This window comes from Octopus sinensis, linkage group LG15 (genome assembly GCF_006345805.1).
Source record: "Octopus sinensis linkage group LG15, ASM634580v1, whole genome shotgun sequence".
NCBI lineage: Eukaryota > Metazoa > Mollusca > Cephalopoda > Octopoda > Octopodidae > Octopus > Octopus sinensis.
In genome coordinates, this window is record NC_043011.1 from 11,172,542 (window position 1) to 11,194,166 (window position 21,625).

Below are 21,625 nucleotides of genomic sequence, written 5' to 3' on the forward strand. Positions count from 1 at the left end.
TATAGATTGTATTTTATCAGCTCTCATTGACAGGGTGAGATGACATGTACAAAGAGGCATTGGGTTGAGTCTTTATTTCATGTCCACAATACCTCAATGCCACTGTTCTCTTATTCCATAAGTGTTATGGATTATACTTTACTAGCAGCATAGCCCGGCGTTGCCCGGGTATGTAAGAGCCCCTAGTAGGCAACGACTAATCCCAATCTAGTTCTTTCCCTCTAGGGAACAAAGGTGCATGTGTAGGTTGCAATGTCTTCTCTTCACTCGAATACTTCTATGTATACGATGTTCCTAGCTGTCTCCCAACAGAAAATGCGTTGCATATAAAAAGCTCAGATTCTTGACCCCATGTCGAATTTATCGATTTTTTTCAGAACTGGGGGAACTTTTCAAAATTTTCGCTGCGTTAGTTTTGAATAATGACATTGGACTATGTGTGTGTCAAGTTTCATCAGAATCGGTTGAAAGCTGTGGTCAGGGTGAGGGTACAACCTGACAGCCACACAGACAGACAAACTGCCGTTTATATATAGAGAGAAGAGATATCTTAGCGGGCTATTGTTGTAATTTGTTTGCGGTTACCTTACTTCAACAATGTTGACCAGGCATGGATGTTAGACGATAAATGTCTTAGAAATCTGAAAAATCCTGTTCAAATACAGGCATACCTCATCCCATGTCATTAATTAGTTCCAGGAGACACAACTTAAGTCGAAAACTGACTTAAGTCAAATTTACTTGTCTCTAGGCTAAACCAATAATTACCATTCTCAGTTCTGTACTTTATTTATGAATGCATTTTCAATAATACTTGGTTAATAACTTATTTTAAGGTTACAAACAAATAATTTTTATTTTTTGATACAGTACAGTAAAAATATGTCATCTAAATTTACAAATACAATTTGGTGGTGTTTACTGGACATCATGGACGCTTTATTTATGAATGCGGTTTGCAATAAGACATGGTAAAATGAAAGTCATTTTTAAGCTTAAAAAACAAATTCAGTAATTATTATTATTTAACAATAGTAAAAAAAAACTAATTGTTTTAAATTTACCAATACATACATAGAATTTGGTGGTTTACATCGCGGATGTAGATGGCTGTGGATCGTCAACATCAACAGCTGACTCTGGCTGTTCTTGTTCGATGTGCTAAAAAAACCGGTTGAGAGTTCCTTTAACTGTCTTCTTTTTCTCTGCCTCAAAGATTAGATTATAAGGAGCAAAAGCTTCATGACAAGCCCTACATAATCTTGGAAAAGTGTTGAACATTTGGATCCATATCCTTGAACATAGAAAGACCTTTTTTGATATATGCAAATGCTTGTTGCATTTTCTTGTAAAATGATGTGGCTCAGGTTTGATTTCCTCTTCTTTTTTATTTTACTGCTCGTGAAGCTCCATCAAATCCTTGTTCGTCAGGGGCTGCTTGTCTTTTTCAAATAAATCTGTGAAATCCTCCTCCAAATTCATTTCCAGTTCTTTGCTCATAGTCACCAACGTTTTGTTGATGACAACATTATCAAACCACTTAAAATTATTCACAAAATGTAGGCATAGCTTCTTCCATACACCATTCATAGCCGTGCTCTGTACATCATTCCATGTTCTGTACAGCCTTGTAGATATCGTATCTCTTCCAAAAGTCATGAATTGTGATGGACTCATCAAGATCAGTTGCAGCTACTGCTTGCCACAGCAAACACCTCATATAGTAACTCTTAAAGATAACAATTATTCTCTGATCCATTGGCTTCAGAAGAGACGTGGTGTTCCGAGGGAGGTATACAATGGTAACGTTAGGGGTCAAAATCTACGATGTTTTGCGGGTGGTCAGGAGCATTATCTAAGATAAACAAAACCTTAAAAGGAATCTCTTTCTCCTTACAGTACTTCTCTGCTGCTAGGATAAAATGATTGAAGAACCAATTTTCAAAAACAACAGCAACCCATGCTTTTGAATTAGCCATCTAAATAACAGGGAGAGATACCTTGGGTATGTTCTTCAGGGCACAGGGGTTGTGTACAGCTCTGAAAGACCAAAAAATAAGACAACACAGTTGATTTCATGATTTCGTTTACTAAGCTCTGGTGTGTGTAACAGCATTTACTGTGCATATTTTAACATGATTTTATATACTTTTATTATTTATTGTGACATGATTTTATGTGCTTTTAACGGTTTTCTAGTGATTTTACGATTCCAATATTTGTGTCGGATAGGCATAAAGTTGAGTGAAATGACTTAACTTGATTTTTATTTTTCCATATATTATTTTTGAAAACCGATGTATAATCAAGAATGACATAAATCAAAATGACTTGGAGACCTCACTGGTGCTTAGTGCCATGTAAAAAGTATCCAGAATCTATGTTAAGTGGTTGGTGCTTCAGCTGTAGAAACCATGCCAAAGCAGACATAGAACCTGGTGGAGCCCTTTAGCTGAAATGTTCTTGCGAAATCCATGCCAGCATGGATGATAAAAGATGATGACATGCTATTTATTCTCTTTCAATTAAGCAAACTGAGCTTATGCAGAATAAAATGTAATAATGAAATGTCTAAATTTGAACAATTGCAAAGTTTATACACTTGAAAAAGAGAAGAGAATGTGGTTACATTGTGTCTGATAAGAATCAAATTTATAACATATCTAAAAGTTAGGTTCTGGCACCTCATGGCAGTAAGAACATAGCTAAACATCTATTGAAGGTGAATGGGATCTTTTTGCATTGAACGGCAGTTTTTTCTAGCGGTGTCATGAAATTGTCACCCATAATTATGACCCTAGTATCGATCTATTGCATTTCAATCTGTTTTAGGGTTAGGGGTGGGAGAAAAGGTATCTTTTTTTTCTTCACAAATGTAAATAAACCCAATCTGTTTCTTAAACGAAGGACATATTCAAACGGTACAGAATGTTTCCAGCTCAATAGACGGTCATTGATTGGTTGAAATTGCTGAAATTCAAGAAATTAAAGACCAAATATCTTACAAACCATAGAATTTTCTCAATAAAGCCAAGAGAAAAAGATGTTTTATAAACACATTCTACCAGTATACGAAGTTTCAAATTTTTTAGTTACCTAGAAATTATGTTAAAAACTGCCGTTCAAAACGAAAAGATCCGGTGAATGATAACACAAATTGTACTTCCACATATTTTTTTCCTGACCTGCAGTTAAACAAACACAGTTATCCAGCTAGACAGTCTCTGATTCATTGCATAGTTCACAATAAATAACAGTGTCTGTGTAACCTATGACAAATGTAAGGTATTTTGTCCAAGAGCACTGGTTTATCAGTTTTCTCTCTAAAGTACATCATCATCGTTTAGTGTTCGCTTTCCATGCTAGCATGGGTTCGACGGTTCAACTGGGGTCTGGGAAGCCAGAAATCTGCACCAGGCCCAGTCTGATCTGGCAATGTTTCTACGGCTGGATGCCCTTCCTAACGCCAACCACTCCGTGAGTGTAGTGGGTGCGTTTTATGTGCCACCGGCATGGAGGCCAGGCAAGGCTGGCAACGGCCATGATCGGATGGTGCTTTTTATGTGCCACCGGCACGGAGGCTAGTCGGGGCGGCGCTGGCAAAGGCCATGTTCGGATGGTTCTCTTACGTGCCACCGGCACTGGTATCACAGCTATAATTTCCATTGATGTTGATTGATTTTGGTTTTTGATTTTCACTTGCCTCAACAGGTCTTCGCAAACTCATATGCATGCATGCATACTCATTCACTCACCCTCACATATACATACACATGATCTGGTGGTCTCTGCTGGAGAATACAGGGATTTATCTCCCTGCTAGTGATATAAACAAGAATGCATTTCGTACCAAAAACCAATACGTGAGTTTCTCTCATGATATCTACCACAGTACAGTTTGTTCTAACAGAACATCCATGTTTAAGTGGGGATAAATATTAGCTCTCAGTTTTAATACTGCCTTTGTCGCTAATATATATATAAAAAAAAAGAAAAAATCAAAATCAAATCAAATCAAAACAAATCAAATCAGATATCAGAAAACAGAACCAAAATCGAAGTCGATCAACATCAATGGAAATTGCGACTGTGATACCAGTGCCGGTGACAAGTAAGCGAACCATCCGATCGTGGCCATTGCCAACGCCGCCCCGACTGGCCTCCGTGCCGGTGACACGTAAAAAGCACCATCCGATCGTGGCTGTTTGCCAACCTCGCCTGGCCCCCATGCCGGTGGCACGTAAAAAGCACCATCCGTTTGTGGCCGTTGCCAGCCCTGCCCTGTCTGGCCTCCGTGCCGGTGGCACATAAAAGCACCATCCGTTTGTGTCTGTTGCCAGCCCTGCCTGGCCCCCGTGCCGGTGGCACGTAAAAGCACCATCCGTTCGTGGCCGTTTGCCAGCTCCATCTGGCTCCTGTGCGGGTGGCACGTAAAAAGCACCCACTATACTCGCGAAGTGGTTGGCGTTAGGAAGGGCATCCAGCCGTAGAAACACTGCCAGATCAGACTGGGCCTGGTGCAGCCTTCTGGCTTCACAGACCCCAGTTGAACCATCCAACCCATGCTAGCATGGAAAACGGACGCTAAATGATGATGATGATATATATCATCATTATCATCATTGAATGTCTGTTTTCTATGCTGGTATGGGTTGGATGGTTTGATAGGAGCTGGAAAGCTGCCCAGGTTCCATGTCTGTTTTGGCATGGTTTCTATGCCCTTCCATACAGGACTTCTGCACAGTTTTTAAAAAAAAATAAGGAACATCAGTTGCCAAACTGAATCTTCATGACTTTCTTTCCCTCTGTTTTCAGCATGGATGTTGCGAGTTCTATTCATGAAGAGGACAGCCTGAAAGATTCGTCAGTAGAGCTGACTGGTATGTAATTATGTTGACAATTTTTATTTCTCTTTACCAACAATACCACAACTATATTCACTATCATAATCAAATAGACACAAGGCTATGCAATTAAGAAACATGCTTCACAGTCACTTTGAGCATGTGTCTTCTCCAGCCTTGAGTTGACCTATACCTTGTAAATGGGATTCGATAGATGAAAATTATGAACATGATCTTGGGTGGGAATTCTTTAATTATCATCTAGTTTAATGCCACTACCTGGCCTTTGTGTTTTTTTAGCAAAGTTCACTTTGTACAAGCATTTGGACCAGGCCCCTTTATTCTACAAGTTTTGGAGGTCCTCAAAAATGGTTATGAGTGCTGCCTTTCTTCGTTGGTTGAGCTATAAAAAATATTTTATCTCACATTAGATCTTGACAAACAGCTACAAAAAAAAAAATTAAATGTAGGTATAGGCATGGCTGTGTGGTAAGAAACCTGCTTCCCAACCACATGGTTCTGGTTTCAGTTACACTGTGTAGCACCTTTGGCAAGTGTCTTCTACTATATTCCCCAGTTTGACTAAGGCCATATGAATGGATATAGTAAACAGAAACTGAAAGAAGCCTGTCACGTGTGTGTGTGTAAGTTTTGTACCCCACCACCACTCGACAACCAGTTTTAATTTGTTTACATCCTCAAAACATAGCAGTTTGGCAAAAGAGACTAATAGAGTTAGTACCGGTCTTTAAAACAATAAGTGCTGGGGTAAATTTGACTAAAACCCTTCAAAGTTGTGCCCTAGTATGGTGGCAGCCCGATGACTGAAATAAGTAAAAAATAAAAGATAATGCTTGAAAAGGAAATGTAGTTCTCAGCTGCTTTTTCTTTTCTTTCTTAAATTGGTATCTTCTAAATCTTGTCATATTTGCAAAGCCTAACCTAACCTCTTCCTGTTACAAGGTTCTAACCCATTTGCTTTTTTTCCTCCACTCCAGTTCACACAGAATGGATGAACCGCATACACAGTCAGGGCAATCGTCCTGAAGATTGGGTGGAGTTTATCCACTACCTGAAGGAACAATCTCCTGTACCTGTTACAAATTCGTGGACTGCATACATATGTGATCAGTATGTTCATGCACTGAAGGTAATGTATCATGAAAATATGTGTGCACATACATTTGATATTTTGAGTCTGTAGGGCATCTTGACATTCTACTAATTGTTTATGGTATGTGTATGGCTACCTAGCTGTAAATAAATACTTAATGTCTATTGAGTTTACCACTACAAGCTAATTTAGCACAATATAGTTAACTATTAATATCCTGTATGACACGAATCCATCTGATAGTGCATGTGAATCTGTCCTATACCATCTGAAATCTAAATCAAATTACTCTCATATCTCTTTTAAGGCAAGTTCTGAACTCTCTAATCAAATAGAGAAATCTTTAATCTCTTCCTCTGCCAGTTATTCACTTTCTATAACATTTGCTATTAAAATTGGTGCACATATAGGTAAGCAAGAGATGATGAAGGAGTGAGAGAAACAGTTATACTGGCATGTAAGAAAGAGAGTATGAGTTTGTATTGGGGTGTAATTGTTGCGGGGATAATAGTAATAATGGTACACCCTTCCCACGTGACAAGTGGTATGTGCTAGTCGCTATAAATAAGGTGACATCAGTCAGTATAAAGAGAGAATATGAAATAGATGGTCATAGATAGTTGTGGTCTTACTTGTCTTACTAACTATACTGCTATAGCAGAGTGGGTGTTATAACAGTCAAACGAAAGGATTGCAACAGTGGCAACAAGGAATTAACAAACTCACTAGGTGTTATGAAATTCACTAAGTTTTTTTGTGAAGTTTACAGTATGGAAAAATCGTAAAATTATGGAAAATTGTTGGCCTGTTTGCTCAAGTTGCAACAACAGTTACTGAAAGAACAACAACAATTTCTATTACAGCAACAAGTGTTACAATTAATGAATATTAAGTTTTCAAAAAATACCGAAAAGATGTTCTCACCAGATTATGTAGCAAACTTCATGACAGAGTTTAAGTACATGTCAGAAGAAGGAGTTACCTTCCACGCTTACTATAGAAGTGTAAGAATTAGCACTTCCTTCTCTAAGCCTAGATTCGAAATCGAATCCAAGAATCCTCGGTCGTCCAAACAAATGCAATTAAAGGCGTGAAAAAGAGAACCCCTTTGTTCTGTCAAAAAGTGATTGATCATCTCCCATCTCCGCTGCGATTGTTCGCTTCTCTGCTTTTCCCTTGTATTTATAATATTTGTGACAGCTAGAAAGACAGTCATATCGTAGCAGAGACAGTGCTTATTTAGGTCAGCACTTGTCCAGTTGAACTTAGCCTGACATGGCTGAGGTCAAAGGGAGATGGTCAATCACTTTTTGACAGAACAAAGGGGTGCTTGCTTTCGCGCCTTTAATTGCATTGGTTTGGACGACCGAGGATTCTTGGATTCGATTTCGAATCTAGGCTTAGAGAAGGAAGTGCTAATTCTTACAGAAGACACAAACAAATAGGCGCAGGAGTGGCTGTGTGGTAAGTAGCTTGCCTACCAACCACATGGTTCTGGGTTCAGTCCCACTGTGTGGTATCTTGGGCAAGTGTCTTCTGCTATAGCCTCGGGCCAACCAATGCCTTGTGAGTGGATTTGGTAGACGGAAACTGAAAGAAGCCCGTTGTATATATGTATGTATGTATATGTTTGTGTGTCTGTGTTTGTCCCTCTAGCATTGCTTGACAACCGATGCTGGTGTGTTTACGTCCCCGTCACTTAGCAGTTCGGCAAAAAGAGACCGATAGAATAAGTATTGGGCTTACAAAGAATGTCCTGGGGTTGATTTGCTCGACTAAAGGCGGTGCTCCAGCATGGCTGCAGTCAAATGACTGAAACAAGTAAAAGAGTAAATCTTCAATAAAGAGTGCAAAGATTGGGACAACAATACGAAAACTTGTTTAATACTTAAGAAAACTGGCAGCAGGAGAACATGAGCATTACAGTGATTAAATGCTCCTGTAAAATATCTTCTGATATAAACTTTAAAGGTACAATTTACATCATCATCATCATCATCATCATCATCGTTTAACGTCCGTTCTCCATGCTAGCATGGGTTGGACGGTTCGACCGGGGGTCTGGGAAGCCAGAAGGCTGCACCAGGCTCCAGTCTTATCTGGCAGTGTTTCTACAGCTGGATGCCCTTCCTAACGCCAACCACTCCGTGAGTGTAGTGGGTGCTTTTTACATGCCACCTGCACAGGTGCCAGGCGAGGCTGGCAACGGCCACGGTCGGATTGGTGTATTTTATGTGCCACCGGCACGGAAGCCAGACGAGGCGGTGCTGGCATCGGCCACGAGTCGGATGGTGCTTTTTACGTACCACCAGACCAGGGATCCTGGCTGGTTCAATTCGATTTCGATTTCGCTTGCCCCAACATGTCTTCGCAAGCAAGGGGGTTGGCATGGGTGCCTGTCGTACGGTCAGATTGGTGTATTTTACGTGCCACCGGCACGGAAGCCAGTGGAGGCGGCGCTGGCATCGGCCACGAGTCGGATAGTGCTTTTTACGTACCACCAGACCAGGGAACCTGGCTGGTTCAATTCGATTTCGCTTGCCCCAACATGTCTTTGCAAGCAAGGGGGTTGGCATGGGTGCCTGTCGTACGGTCAGATTGGTGTATTTTACGTGCCACCGGCACGGAAGCCAGTGGAGGCGGCGCTGGCATCGGCCACGAGTCGGATAGTGCTTTTTACGTACCACCAGACCAGGGATCCTGGCTGCTTCAATTCGATTTTGACTTCGATTTCGATTTCGCTTGCCCCAACATGTCTTCGCAAGCAAAGGGGGTTGGCATGGGTGCCTGTCGTCGGATGAGGTTCTATATCGACTTCGCTTGCCTCAACAGGTCTTTGTGTCCAAGGGAGGAAAGGCATTCATAAGTGGGCTGGGCGCACTTGTCCTGCCTGGTCTTCTCACGTACAGAATATTTCCAAAGGTCTCAGTCGCTGGTCATTTCCTCAGTGAAGCCTAAAGTTCGAAGGTCGTGCTTCACCACCTCGTCCCAGGTTTTCCTGGGTCTACCTCTTCCACGGGTTCCCTCAACTGCTAAGGATTGGCACTTTCTCACACACCTATCTTCATCCATTCTTGCCACATGACCATACCAGCGCAATCGTCTCTCTTGCACACCACAACTGATGCCTCTTAGGTATAACATTTCTCTCAAGGTGCTAACGCTTTGTCGAGTATGTACACTGACATTACACATCCATCGGAGCATTCTGGCTTCATTCCTCACGAGCTTACGCATGTCCTCGGCAGTCACGGCCGATGTTTCACTGCCATGTAGCATGGCTGTTCGTACACACGCATCATACAGTCTGCCTTTTACTCAGAGCGAGAGGCCTTTAGTCACCAGCAGAGGTAAGAGCTCCCTAAACTTTGCCCAGGCTATTCTTATTCTAGCAGTTACACTTTCAGCGCACCCACCCCCACTACTGACTTGGTCACCTAGATAACGGAAGCTATCAACTACTTCTAGTTTTTCCCCTTGGAAAGTGACTGAAGTTATTTTCTGCAGATTTTCGGGGGTTAATGCTCCTGAGCATCTGCCACATACAAAAACTATCTTCCCAGTTAGCCTACCTTTGACATTGCTGCACCTCTTATGTGTCCATAGCTTACACTGGGTACATCTTATAGAGTTTCTACCTACACCTTTTCTACAGATCGAGCAGGGCCATCTTCCTGAAGACATTTGTGGATTGTCTACCTTCCTACTTATTAGTACTTTGGTTTTAGCTAGGTTGACTCTAAGGCCCCTCGATTCTAAACCCTCCTTCCACACCTGGAACTTCTCCTCCAGCTCTGATAGTGACTCAGCAATAAGAGCAAGGTCATCAGCGTAGAGGAGCTCCCAGGGACAACCTGTCTTGAATTCCTCCGTAATTGCCTGTAGGACTATGATAAATAGGAGGGGGCTGAGTACTGAACCCTGGTGGACCCCAACCTCTACTTTGAATTCTTCTGTGTACATGTTGCTAACCCTAACCTTACTTACGGCATCTCTGTACATGGCTTGCACAGTCCTCACCAGCCATTCATCTATCCCTAGTTTCCTCATTGACCACCAGATAAGGGATCGGGGGACCCTGTCAAAAGCTTTCTCCATGTCAACAAAAGCCAGGTACAGGGGCTTATCTTTGGCTAGGTATTTCTCCTGTAGCTGCCTTACCAGGAATATAGCATCCGTGGTACTTTTCCCTTGCACGAACCCAAACTGCATCTCATCTAAACTAACTCTCTCTCTAATTAGTTGGGCTATGACCCTCTCCGTGACCTTCATTACTTGATCCAACAGCTTGATACCTCTGTAATTATTTGTATCTAGGGCATCACCTTTACCTTTGTAGCAGTTGACTAGTATGCTGCTACACCAGTCATTGGGTATGACTCCTTCGTGTATCACCTGGTTGACTATACGGGTGACTATGCCACAGATCTGGTCAGTGGCTGTCAGCAGATTGTCCTGTAGAAATCTCCAGTTGCCTTCCACATTAAGTGAAGCTATATCCCCTTCTATTTCGTCAAAGGCTTCGAGTAGTATGTCTCTAAATCTCTGTCCATTTGCAGGATCTTTAAGCTTCCAGACCCTTCTCCAAGCAGGTCTTCTTCTGGGCAACCATTTAGCTCTGATCCTGAAGTCGCTAACTACTAATCTATGTTGAGGAGTACATTCTTCGCCTGGAAAGGTTTTGGCATTTATAAGCAGCCCTCTTTCCCTTTTTCTGGCAAGGATGTAGTCAATCTGGCTGGTGTGTCTGCCAGAACGGTAGGTGACTAGGTGAGAGGTGGGTTTCCTGAAGTTGGTATTGCAGACCATAAGGTCATTTGCATCGCAGAACCCCAGCAGCCTGGTTCCCTCCTCATTTTGAGAGCCAAAACCGTAGCCTCCATGGACGCCATGGAAGCCCCCGACATGCCGTCCGACATGTCCATTGAAATCACCTGCCACGAAGAGAAGGTCACTGTCATTTGTCAACGAGGTAGTCCGCAATACGGTGTCATAGAATTGGTCTTTTTGTCCTTCTGGTAGTCCTGGTTGAGGGGCATATGCCGAGATGATGGTAGCTGTCCTGTGGTGAAGGACTAATCTAATTTTAATTACTCTGTCACTTACTCTGACTACCCCGATTACCTTACCCACCCATTTCTCCGCAAGAAGTATACCCACGCCCCCGTCAGTGTTCCCTGCCCAGAAAATCTTGTACCTGTGTTCCTTGCCTGTGAGGAGCCTAGCGGAACCTCCTCTCCACCTTACTTCCTGGATACAACATACATCCACACGTCTCCGTTCAAACAGCTCTACAATCTCTCCAGACCTACCTTTCAATGTGCCAACATTGAGTGTGCCAACTCTGAGGGTGTGGGAGGTGTAGGCCTCTGAGACCCTGGGATGAGGGACAGTCGTGTCATGTACCTGAAAAGAAAGCTTGCAGTTGGCAGATTTCATACTGAAACACTAGACTTCAACCTGCATACATTTCACAGTTTTTGCGCTATATGATCAAATAAACCCTACATGGGGATGGAGGTGGGGGTGGTAAGTAAGACTGGGTTAGAAACTTCCATACAGCTGCATACGTTTCACCGTTTTTGCTCCATATGATCAAAAAGAACCGACGTGGATGTATACGCGGGAGGGGGGAGTCAAGACAGCGGTAGAAACTTCCGGTTATTATTGTGTAAAATTTTTAGTGAGAAAACCTCGTTGTTCAATACACATTGGAAGTGTTTGAACCTAGAAAAAGACAACAAGGAGAACCACATCATATATGTTGGGAATATGAAAAGTTCAAGCTGGATGAATTAATGCCAGATATGTTCAAGTGCCTGATATTTACAGAGACTAACTGCCAAGAAAGACATAGAAATAAGAATAAGAATTCTTACTAAGCTGGAGTAAAACCAAGCGGTAACCTTACAACAAGTGTCAGAAGACTGTGAAAAATGGTAAATTTAAGACATGACACAAAGAAAATCGAACTTAAAGATTACTCCCAAGTGAAACAAGTGCGAAATAGGCAGAATAGAAATCGAGTGTGTACTAAAGTACAGTACAAGCAGGAGAGGAATCAGGAAACAAACCCATGTTTTGCAAGTGGAGGTCTACACCTGAAGAAATTCTGTCCATTTAAGAAAGCAGAATGCTTCTGTTGTGGAAAAATTGGACACGTAAAAGCACAGTGTAAAATCAAGATGACAAAATATATCTTTCTACTTGTACTACAATACCTTTCAGCACTTCAAAAACAAACTTATGTTTGTTTACATCGGTCGGTCGGGACCCCCTTCGGTCACAACACTGACCATGGGATTGCACCTAGAAAGTTAACCCCCTAGTCACAAGTCTGGGCAAGGTTGCTTATGGAAGACCAGCAGTCGCCCATGCATACCAGCCTTCCCTCTCCATGCCACCAGTGTTATCCAAGGGAAAGGCAGCAGCCGATACAGCTTGGCACCCGTGACGTCGCAACTCATTTCTACAGCTGAGTTAACTGGAGCAACGTGAAATAAAGTGTCTTGCTCAAGAACAGAACACGCAGCCTCATGATTGTAAGCTCAACACTCTAACCACTGAGCCATGCGCCTTGTTTACATATGATGTAATTTATATTACATCTAGCATTTCGAGATGACTTTATAAGTTCTAAAATTGCAGATGAATTTGTCAGTAAAGCAGTTTAGCTTAATGGTAGAGCACTTGACTGGAAAACAAAGGGATGTGAGTTCAATTCTCATGGCTGGTTGCTGATAGATTTTTCTGCTCTGTAAGAATTTTATCCTATATATGCTGTTCTATCAGTATTTACGTGTTGAAAAATATATCTCTCTACTTGTAATAAACACTATGTCATTGAAAGAAAATGGTAATATCACAAAGAGAAAATTTGTGAATGTGAAAATTCAAGATATAAAAGCAAAAATGAAGTTAGACACTGGAAGTGATATTTCCATTGTGAACGAAAAAACTTGGAAGTATATCGGTAAGCCAAAATTAAGTAAATCTACAAAAGTAGCACATAGTGTTACAGGTAAAATATTGTTTTTTTTGTTGGTGAATTTATAGGGAATGTAACAGTTCATGACCAAATGAAAATGGCAAAAATATATGTGCTAAAAAATTCAGTTTATCTGTTTGGTACAGAGTGGATGAAACTATTCAAATTGTGGAATACGCCCATAAGTGTTTTGTGTGGGAACATAGTTGGTTCAGTCAGAGGTTCAAATGAGGCTGAGGAACTGAAAAAAAAAGACATTTATTTCCAGATTTATTTCATCTTCCTTGGCTCCAAAATAAATCGAGATGGTGACTGCACTCCAGAAATAAGACGGCGGATAGTACTAGGCAGAGAGGCAATGGTCAGCATGAGCAGGGTCTGAAAGAGTAGAGACATCAGACTCGCTACCAAATGCAGATTGGTGAATGCAATTGTCTTCCCAATAGCAACATATGGATGCAAGACCTGGACACTAAAGAAAGCTGACCAGAAGAGAATTAATGCATTCGAGCTTTGGTGTTGGAGAAGACTTTTGCGGATTCCATGGACAGCGAGGCTCACCAATGGAGAAGTTCTTGAGCAGATAAGGTCGAAAATGTCGCTGGAAGCTAGGATCACCAAGCATAGATTGGCATATTTCGGTCATATTATGCGAGAAAATCCCTGGAGAAGAACATCATGCTCAGAATGGTCAGTGGCAAGAGAGGAAGAGGCCGACCAAGAACCCGCTGGTTGGACACCATCAAGAGTGATACCGGAATGGACATAGCCAATCTGAAAGAAGCGGCCCAGGATAGAACTGACTGGAGGATACTGATCCAATGAGTGACCGAGAGTCGACTTCGACTGAGTAAATAGAGAGAGAGAGATTTCCAGATACCCAGCAAGTAAAGTGAGATCACAGCTCTTGCCTATACCAGTGTTGCATAACCAGCCTATTTAAAAAATACCTTTGAATCATTGGGTGACACGCCATGCTCAAGGAGACCTATTGAGTCAAGTAAAATCAAAAATCAGATCACAATCAAAAATGGAAATTATAGTTGTGGCTAATGCCAGTGTTGCCTGACTGGCTCTTGTGCTGGTGGCACGCAATAAGCAACATTCATGTGTGGGTGGTTGCCAGTGGCTCCCTGTGCCGGTGGCACATAAAAAGCACCATCCGAACATGGTCGATGCCAGACCCCCCCCCCTCCGACTGGCTCCTGTGCCGGTAGCACATAAAAAGCACCCCATCTGAATGTGGCCAATGACAGTGCTGCTGGACAGGCTCCCATGCCAGTGACACGTAAAAAGCACCCGCTACACTCTTGGAGTGGTTGGCGTTATGAAGGGCATCCGGGTGTAGAAACATTGCCAGTCCCCAGTCAAACTGTCCAAGCCATGCCAGCATGGAAAACGGACATTAAACGATGATGATGGTGATGTTTTCTCAGAAGAACTGCTGTATGAAAACAAAGGCAAAAAATGCTGTAAAACAAAGTGAAACACCTGTATCTAAACCGAAACAGAATGTACTTGGCTATAGACCAGGTCAACAAGGAACTTGAAAGCCTAGGAATAATTGAGAAGATGGAGCACTCAGGCTGGGTAGCACCTACCGTCTATGTATAAAAGTAAAATAAAAATTTAAGAATTTGTGCAGATGTTTCAACAGGTTTGAATGATTGTTAAATCTCACATAACCACTCACTGTTGAGTCCTGAAGAAGTGTTTGCAAAATTGAAGGAGGGAAATTCTTCTCAAAATTAAACCTCTCTGAAGTATATCTACTAATCCATGTAAGAAGAAGAATGCTCACATTTAGTAACCATCAATGCACACTGTGGATTATTTAAATTTAAGATTATTTAATTTGGTGTAAAAGTGGCTCCTTCCATATTTCAGTAAATAATGGATACAGCACTGGGTGACTGTGATTTTGCTATCATCTATTTAAACGATATTCTAATATAAAGCAAATAACAACGAACAACATGTAGAACATGTTAAAAGGGTATTCAAAAAGATTAGAGAATATGGTTTCAAGTTAACAGAAGAAAAATGTGAGTTCTTTATGAAAAATATTAAACACTTGAGCCAGATAATAGATAAAACCAGATCCATCCAGAGCAACTGCAATGAAAAATATGTTCATGCCGAATAATGTGACTGTGCTCCAAGCATTCTTGGATTTAGTAAATTATTATCAAATTTACATTCCCAGTATACGTAACGTAAGGGCCCCACTCTTTTACTTGTTTCAGTCATTTGACTGCGGCCATGCTGGAGCACCGCCTTTCGTCGAGCAAATTGACCCCGAGACTTATTCTTTGTAAGCCCAGTACTTATTCTATTGGTCTCTTTTGCCGAACCACTAAGTGACAGGGACGTAAACACACCAGCATCGGTTGTCAAGCAATGCTAGGGGAACAAACACAGACACACAAACACACACACACATACATATATATATATATATATATATATATACGACAGGCTTCTTTCAGTTTCCGTCTACCAAATCCACTCACAAGGCATTGGTTGGCCCGAGGCTATAGCAGAAGACACTTGCCCAAGATACCACACAGTGGGACTGAACCCAGAACCATGTGGTTGGTAGGCAAGCTACTTACCACACAGCCACTCCTGCGCCTATTTGTTTGTGTCTTCTGTAAGAATTAGCACTTCCTTCTCTAAGCCTAGATTCGAAATCGAATCCAAGAATCCTCGGTCGTCCAAACCAATGCAATTAAAGGCGCGAAAGCAAGCACCCCTTTGTTCTGTCAAAAAGTGATTGACCATCTCCCTTTGACCTCAGCCATGTCAGGCTAAGTTCAACTGGACAAGTGCTGACCTAAATAAGCACTGTCTCTGCTACGATATGACTGTCTTTCTAGCTGTCACAGATATTATAAATACAAGGGAAAAGCAGAGAAGCGAACAATCGCAGCGGAGATGGGAGATGATCAATCACTTTTTGACAGAACAAAGGGGTTCTCTTTTTCACGCCTTTAATTGCATTTGTTTGGACGACCGAGGATTCTTGGATTATATATATATACATATATATATATATATATATATATACGACAGGCTTCTTTCAGTTTCCGTCTACCAAATCCACTCACAAGGCATTGGTCGGCCCGGGGCTATAGCAGAAGACACTTTCCCAAGATGCCACGCAGTGGGACTGAACCCGGAACCATGTGGTTGGTTAGCAAGTTACTTACCACACAGCCACTCCTGCGCCTATATCTATTAAAGAAAAATACAAACTGATGTTGGACTAAGTGCCAGAGGGCATTTGACAAGTTAAAAAGCACTTTAACATCGGATTTGTCATTATCGCATTTTGACCCAAAGTTGGATATTATATTGGCTACAGATGCAAGTGATTGCAGTGTTGTTGTGATATTATGTAATTCTAAATGGTCTGTATGGGAAGGACCTTTTCGGAGAAAGGCAAATTATCATTGATTCGCATCTTTATAGAATTTAAAATCATGAATTTCAGATCTTCCACAGCGTCAACTGCCTCTTTAGAAAACGGTAGAATGGAAGTGGTAATTAGCAGTCGTGTTCGGTGTGAAAAGCATGGAACCCGTTTTGAAAGGTTTGGCACTCTCAACGTCGGCACACTGAAAGGTAGGTCTGGTGAGATTGTTGAGATGCTTGAGCGGAGATGTGTTGATATGTGCTGCATCCAAGAAGTAAGGTGGAGAGGAGGTTCTGCTAGGTTCCTCACAAGCAAAGAACACAGGTACAAGATTTTCTGGGCAGGGAACACTGACGGGTGGGTGGCGTGGGTATACGTCTTAAGTAGAAATGGGTGGATAAGGTAATCGAGGTAGTCAGAGTATGCGACAGAATACTTAAGATTAGATTAGTGCTTCAGCATGGGTTAGCAACCATTATCTTGGCCTATGCCCCTCAGCTGGGTCTACCCGATGGCCAGAAACACCGATTCTATGACACCCTCTTGCAGACTACCGTGATGTTGTAGGAGAGAAATGTGTCCACATGGATGATGGTTCACTTGCGCTGAATGAGGATGCAAAGAGAGAGGTTTGGAGATGCCACTATGAAAGGTTGCTGAATAAAGAAAATGAATGGGATAAAGAGAGTTTGCCGAATGTTGACCCAACAGAGGGACCTGCTATCCGAGTTGACAGGACCTTGGTAGATAAAGCAATTAAGAGTATGAAGACAGAGAAAGCCCCCAGCTCATCAGGAATCACTGCAGAGATGCTCAAAATATCTGGCAGTGTCGGCTATAGCCTAGTCACCTGTATAGTTAACCAGGTGATACATAAAGGAGTCATACCCAATGACTAGTGTAGCAGCACTATAGTCAACTGCTACAAAGGAAAAGGTGACGCTTTAGATACAAATAATTACAGAAGTATCAAGTTGTTAGATCAGGTAATGAAGATCACGGAGAGGGTCATAGCCCAACTAATTAGGGAGAGAGTCAGTTTAGATGAGATGCAGTTTGGATTTGTGCCAGGGAAACGCATCACTGTGATGCTATATTTCTGGTAAGACAGCTGCAGGAGAAATACTTGGCCAAAGATAAACCTCTGTACCTGGCTTTTGTTGACATGGAGAAAGCCTTTGACAGGGTCCTCCGATCCCTTATCTGGTGGTCAATGAGGAAACTAGGGATAGATGAATGGTTAGTGAGAGCTGTGCAAGCCATGTACAGGGACACTGTCAGTAAGGTGAGGGTTGGCAACAAGTGCAGTGAAGAATTCCGGGTGGAGGTAGGGGTCCAAAAAGGTTCAGTCTTTACCTCCCCCCCCCCACCTATTTATCATAGTCCTCTAGGCAATAACAGAGGAATTCAAGACATGATGCCTCTGGGAGCTCCTCTATGCTGATGACCTTGCTCTAATTGCTGAGTCACTATCAGAACTACAGGAGAAGTTTCAGGTGTGGAAACAAGGATTAGAATCGAAGGGCCTTAGAGTCAACCTAGCTAAAACTAAAGTCCTAATAAGTAGGAAGGTAGACAAATCACAAACACCTTCAGGTAGATGGCCCTGCTTGATCTGTAGAAAAGGTGTAGGTAGAAACTCTATAAGATGTACCAAGTGTAAGTTATGGACACATAAGAGGTGCAGCAATATCAAAGGAAGGCTAACTGGGAATATAGTTTTTGTATGTGGTAGATACTCAGGAGCAATAAACACTGAAAATGTGCTGAGAACAACTTCCGTCACATTCCAGGGAGAAAAACTAGAAGTAGTTGATAGTTTCTGTTACCTAGGTGACCAAGTTAGTAGTGGGGGAGGGTGCACTGAAAGTGTAGCTGCTGGAATATGAATAGCTTGGGCTAAGTTCAGAGAGCTCTTGCCTCTGCTGGTGACAAAGGGCCTCTCGCTCTGAGTAAAAGGCAGACTGTATGACGCATGTGTATGAACAGCCATGCTACATGGCAGTGAAACATGGGCCATGACTGCTGAGGATATGCGTAAGCTCGCGAGGAATGAAACTAGTATGATCCGATGGATGTGTAATGTCAGTGTACATAATCGACAGAGTGTAAGTACCTTGAGAGAAAAGATGGACCTAAAAAGTATCAGATGTAGTGTGCAAGAGAGACGACTGTGCTGGTATGGTCATGTGGCGAGAATGGATGAGGATAGCTGTGTGAAAAAGTGCCACACCCTAGCAGTTGAGGGAACCTGTGGAAGAGGTAGACCCAAGAAGATCTGGGACGAAGTGGTGAAGCATGACCTTCGAACATTAGGTTTTACCGAGGCAATGACCAGTAACCGAGACTTTTGGACATATGCTGTGCTTGAGAAGACCCAGCAAGCCAAGTAAAACCATAACCTTGTGGCCTAAGCCAGGGGTGTAACCAGCCCACTTATGCGTACCTTCCCTTCATTGGACACTGCTTGCGAAGACCTGTTGAGGCAAGTGAAATCGAAATCAAATTCGATGACTGGCATCTGTGCTATTGGAGCACTTAGAGCACCATCCGAGCGTGATCATTGCCAGAGCAGCTAACTGGCATTTGTGCCGGTGTGCAGGTGACATGTGAAAAAAAAAAAAGAAACGATTTTGTCGTGGCCATTGCCAGTACTGCCCGACTGGCCCTCATGCCGGTGGCACGTAAAAGCATCCACCACACTCTCGGAATGGTTGGCATTAGGAAGGGCATCCAGCTGTAGAAACTCTGCCAGATCAAGATTGGAGCCTGGTGCAACCATCTGGTTCGCCAGTCCTCAGTCAAATCGTCCAACCCATGCTAGCATGGAAAGCAGACGTTAAACGATGATGATGATGATGATGCAAAGAATCCCAAAAGCGCAACGGGTCGGGTCAGAGTTCATTATGGCTTATTGGATATCCAAAATATTAATAGAAGGAGTATTAAACACAGACTTATCCTTATTTAGCGTAATATTGTACCTGTTTTTTGCACAATCCAAAAACCTACAAAGATTAATATTGTGCTCTTTAGTGTTATTACCAATCGCAGTATCGTCTAAATATGCATGAGTCTTTTCGAATTTTATTTGCTTAAAATATGGAGCAAGGCTTACATCTCGAAAGATTGGAAGTTCTTCCTCATGCTCCAGAAGCTGCTAGAACATTCAAGCACTAGTTGTTTGTTTTCTCTCGATATAAAGGTACCGTTACTTCTGGATCCGCTGATGCATACATTAGACTTTTGGCAAATTCAGTTTCTTCAGAAAATATTTGACTCTGCTTTAGCTGCTTTGAAGGACGCCTTTATTAAGCCATTTAATTCTGTTGTTGCCAGACATAAACTGTCTACACAAAAGCAATTACCTAGTAAATCTATAGATCAGTGGTTTTCAACCAGGGTTCCGCCAGTACAGTCCAGGGGTTCCGCAAGAAGTTACAAAACTGCTAAAATGGGCAGTAATTTTTAATTCTCCTGTGCAGATATGTGTGCATAAGACTATTAAATTATTGCACAGGGGTTCCTCGAGCCAGTGGAATGTTTCCTTGGGGTTCCACTCCAGCAAAAAGTTTGAAAAGCACTGCTATAGATGAATATGTGCATTCTCTTCAAAATCTTAGTCTGGATGGCGATTTTACGAGTGTTTCTGCTGAAACTTACAGAGACTAGTACATTCAAGATTCATTTATTACTCTTTTTTTTTTTTTTTTTTTTTTACTTGTTTCAGTCATTTGACTGCGGCCATGCTGGAGCACCGCCTTTAGTCGAGCAAATCGACCACGGGACTTATCCTTTGTAAGCCCAGTACTTATTCTATCGGTCTCTTTTGTCAAACCGCTAAGTAACGGGGACATAAACACACCAGCATCGGTTGTCAAGCAATGCTAGGGGGACAAACACAGAAACACAAACACACACACACACATATATATATATATATATACGACGGGCTTCTTTCAGTTTCCGTCTACCAAATCCACTCACAAGGCTTTGGTCGGCCCGAGGCTATAGTAGAAGACACTTGCCCAAGGTGCCACGCAGTAGGACTGAACCCGGAACCATGTGGTTGGTAAACAAGCTACTTACCACACAGCCACTCCTGCGCCTATTACCGGAATTTCATCTCAAAGTATTCGAACTAGACTCCTTGAAAATAAATCGCTTACTCTGACTAAGGCAATTGATCAGGCATGCGCTTTGGAAATTGCTAATATCAATTCACAAATTTATGATTCTACATCAATCTCGACTATTTGCCCTGCAGCTACAGCGAAACAAAATGAAGAAATGCTGAAGTCTTTTTCAGGTGTAGAAGAGTGTGAAAATTTTTAGAAGAAACAAGTGCGGCAGCTAAGTACTACATCAAAATATTAGACACACTGTTACGGATGTGGAAGTGCATCACAACATGAGCATGTTAAATGTCCCACATGAAATGTTGAATGTAGGAAATGCAAAAAGATTGGTCATTTTCAAAAGTATGCATGTCTAAAAATTCAGTTACTGCATCAATTCAAACTGCTCCTCTTGCTTCTGTTGAACGCATTGATGATAGAAATATGTATAAATGGATTTTCGTTAAAAAGCTCTCTTGGACACTGGAAGCTCAGAAAATTTCCTTTCACAATCTGTTGTTAGCTCTCTTTGGCTTCCTTACTTCTCAGTATAATGGTACTATATGGATGGCTGCTGTTAATTTAAAGTCATCTGTCAAAGCAGGCTGCAAATTAGATATAACTCTTCAAAGATGAATATATCCTGACATTCATTTTCTCGTACTACCCAATTCATGCACTGATGTTGTATTAGGAATATCTTTCCTCAGTAAACATTCTTCCATTGGCACGTAAAAAGCACCATCCGATCGTGGCCGTTTGCCAGCCTCGTCTGGCACCTGTGTCGGTGGCACGTAAAAAGCACCCACTACACTCATGGAGTGGTTGGCGTTAGGAAGGGCATCCAGCCGTAGAAACATTGCCAGATCAGACTGGGCCTGGTGCAGCTTTCTGGCTTCCCAGACCCCAGTTGAACTGTCCAACCCATGCCAGCATGGAAAGCGGACGTTAAACGATGATGATGATGATGATGGGGAGTACATCCAAACTTAGAAATGTATTCCTTAGCATCTATTGTAATGGATCCTCCTTGAGTTTTTCTCTCATTTATCGCCAGATTGTAAACCTGTAATTATGAAATCCAGAAAATTTCAAATGTCTGATGCTCAATCTATCTCTTTTGAAACTGAGCGTTTGTTGAAG

General features: G+C 42.0%; 1 protein-coding gene across 1 annotated transcript in view; it reads left to right on the forward strand.

Moving 5' to 3' along the window:
• The window catches only part of LOC115219951 (dual specificity protein kinase TTK-like), a 69,202-nt gene that overhangs the window by 21,368 nt on the left and 26,209 nt on the right, over positions 1–21,625 (forward strand). Inside the window, exons 2-3 of the mRNA XM_036509475.1 lie at positions 4,816–4,880; positions 5,843–5,994. Of these exons, the coding sequence (XP_036365368.1) occupies positions 4,817–4,880; positions 5,843–5,994 (216 nt within the window). The 5' untranslated portion in view covers position 4,816. The remainder of the gene's footprint in view (positions 1–4,815; positions 4,881–5,842; positions 5,995–21,625) is intronic.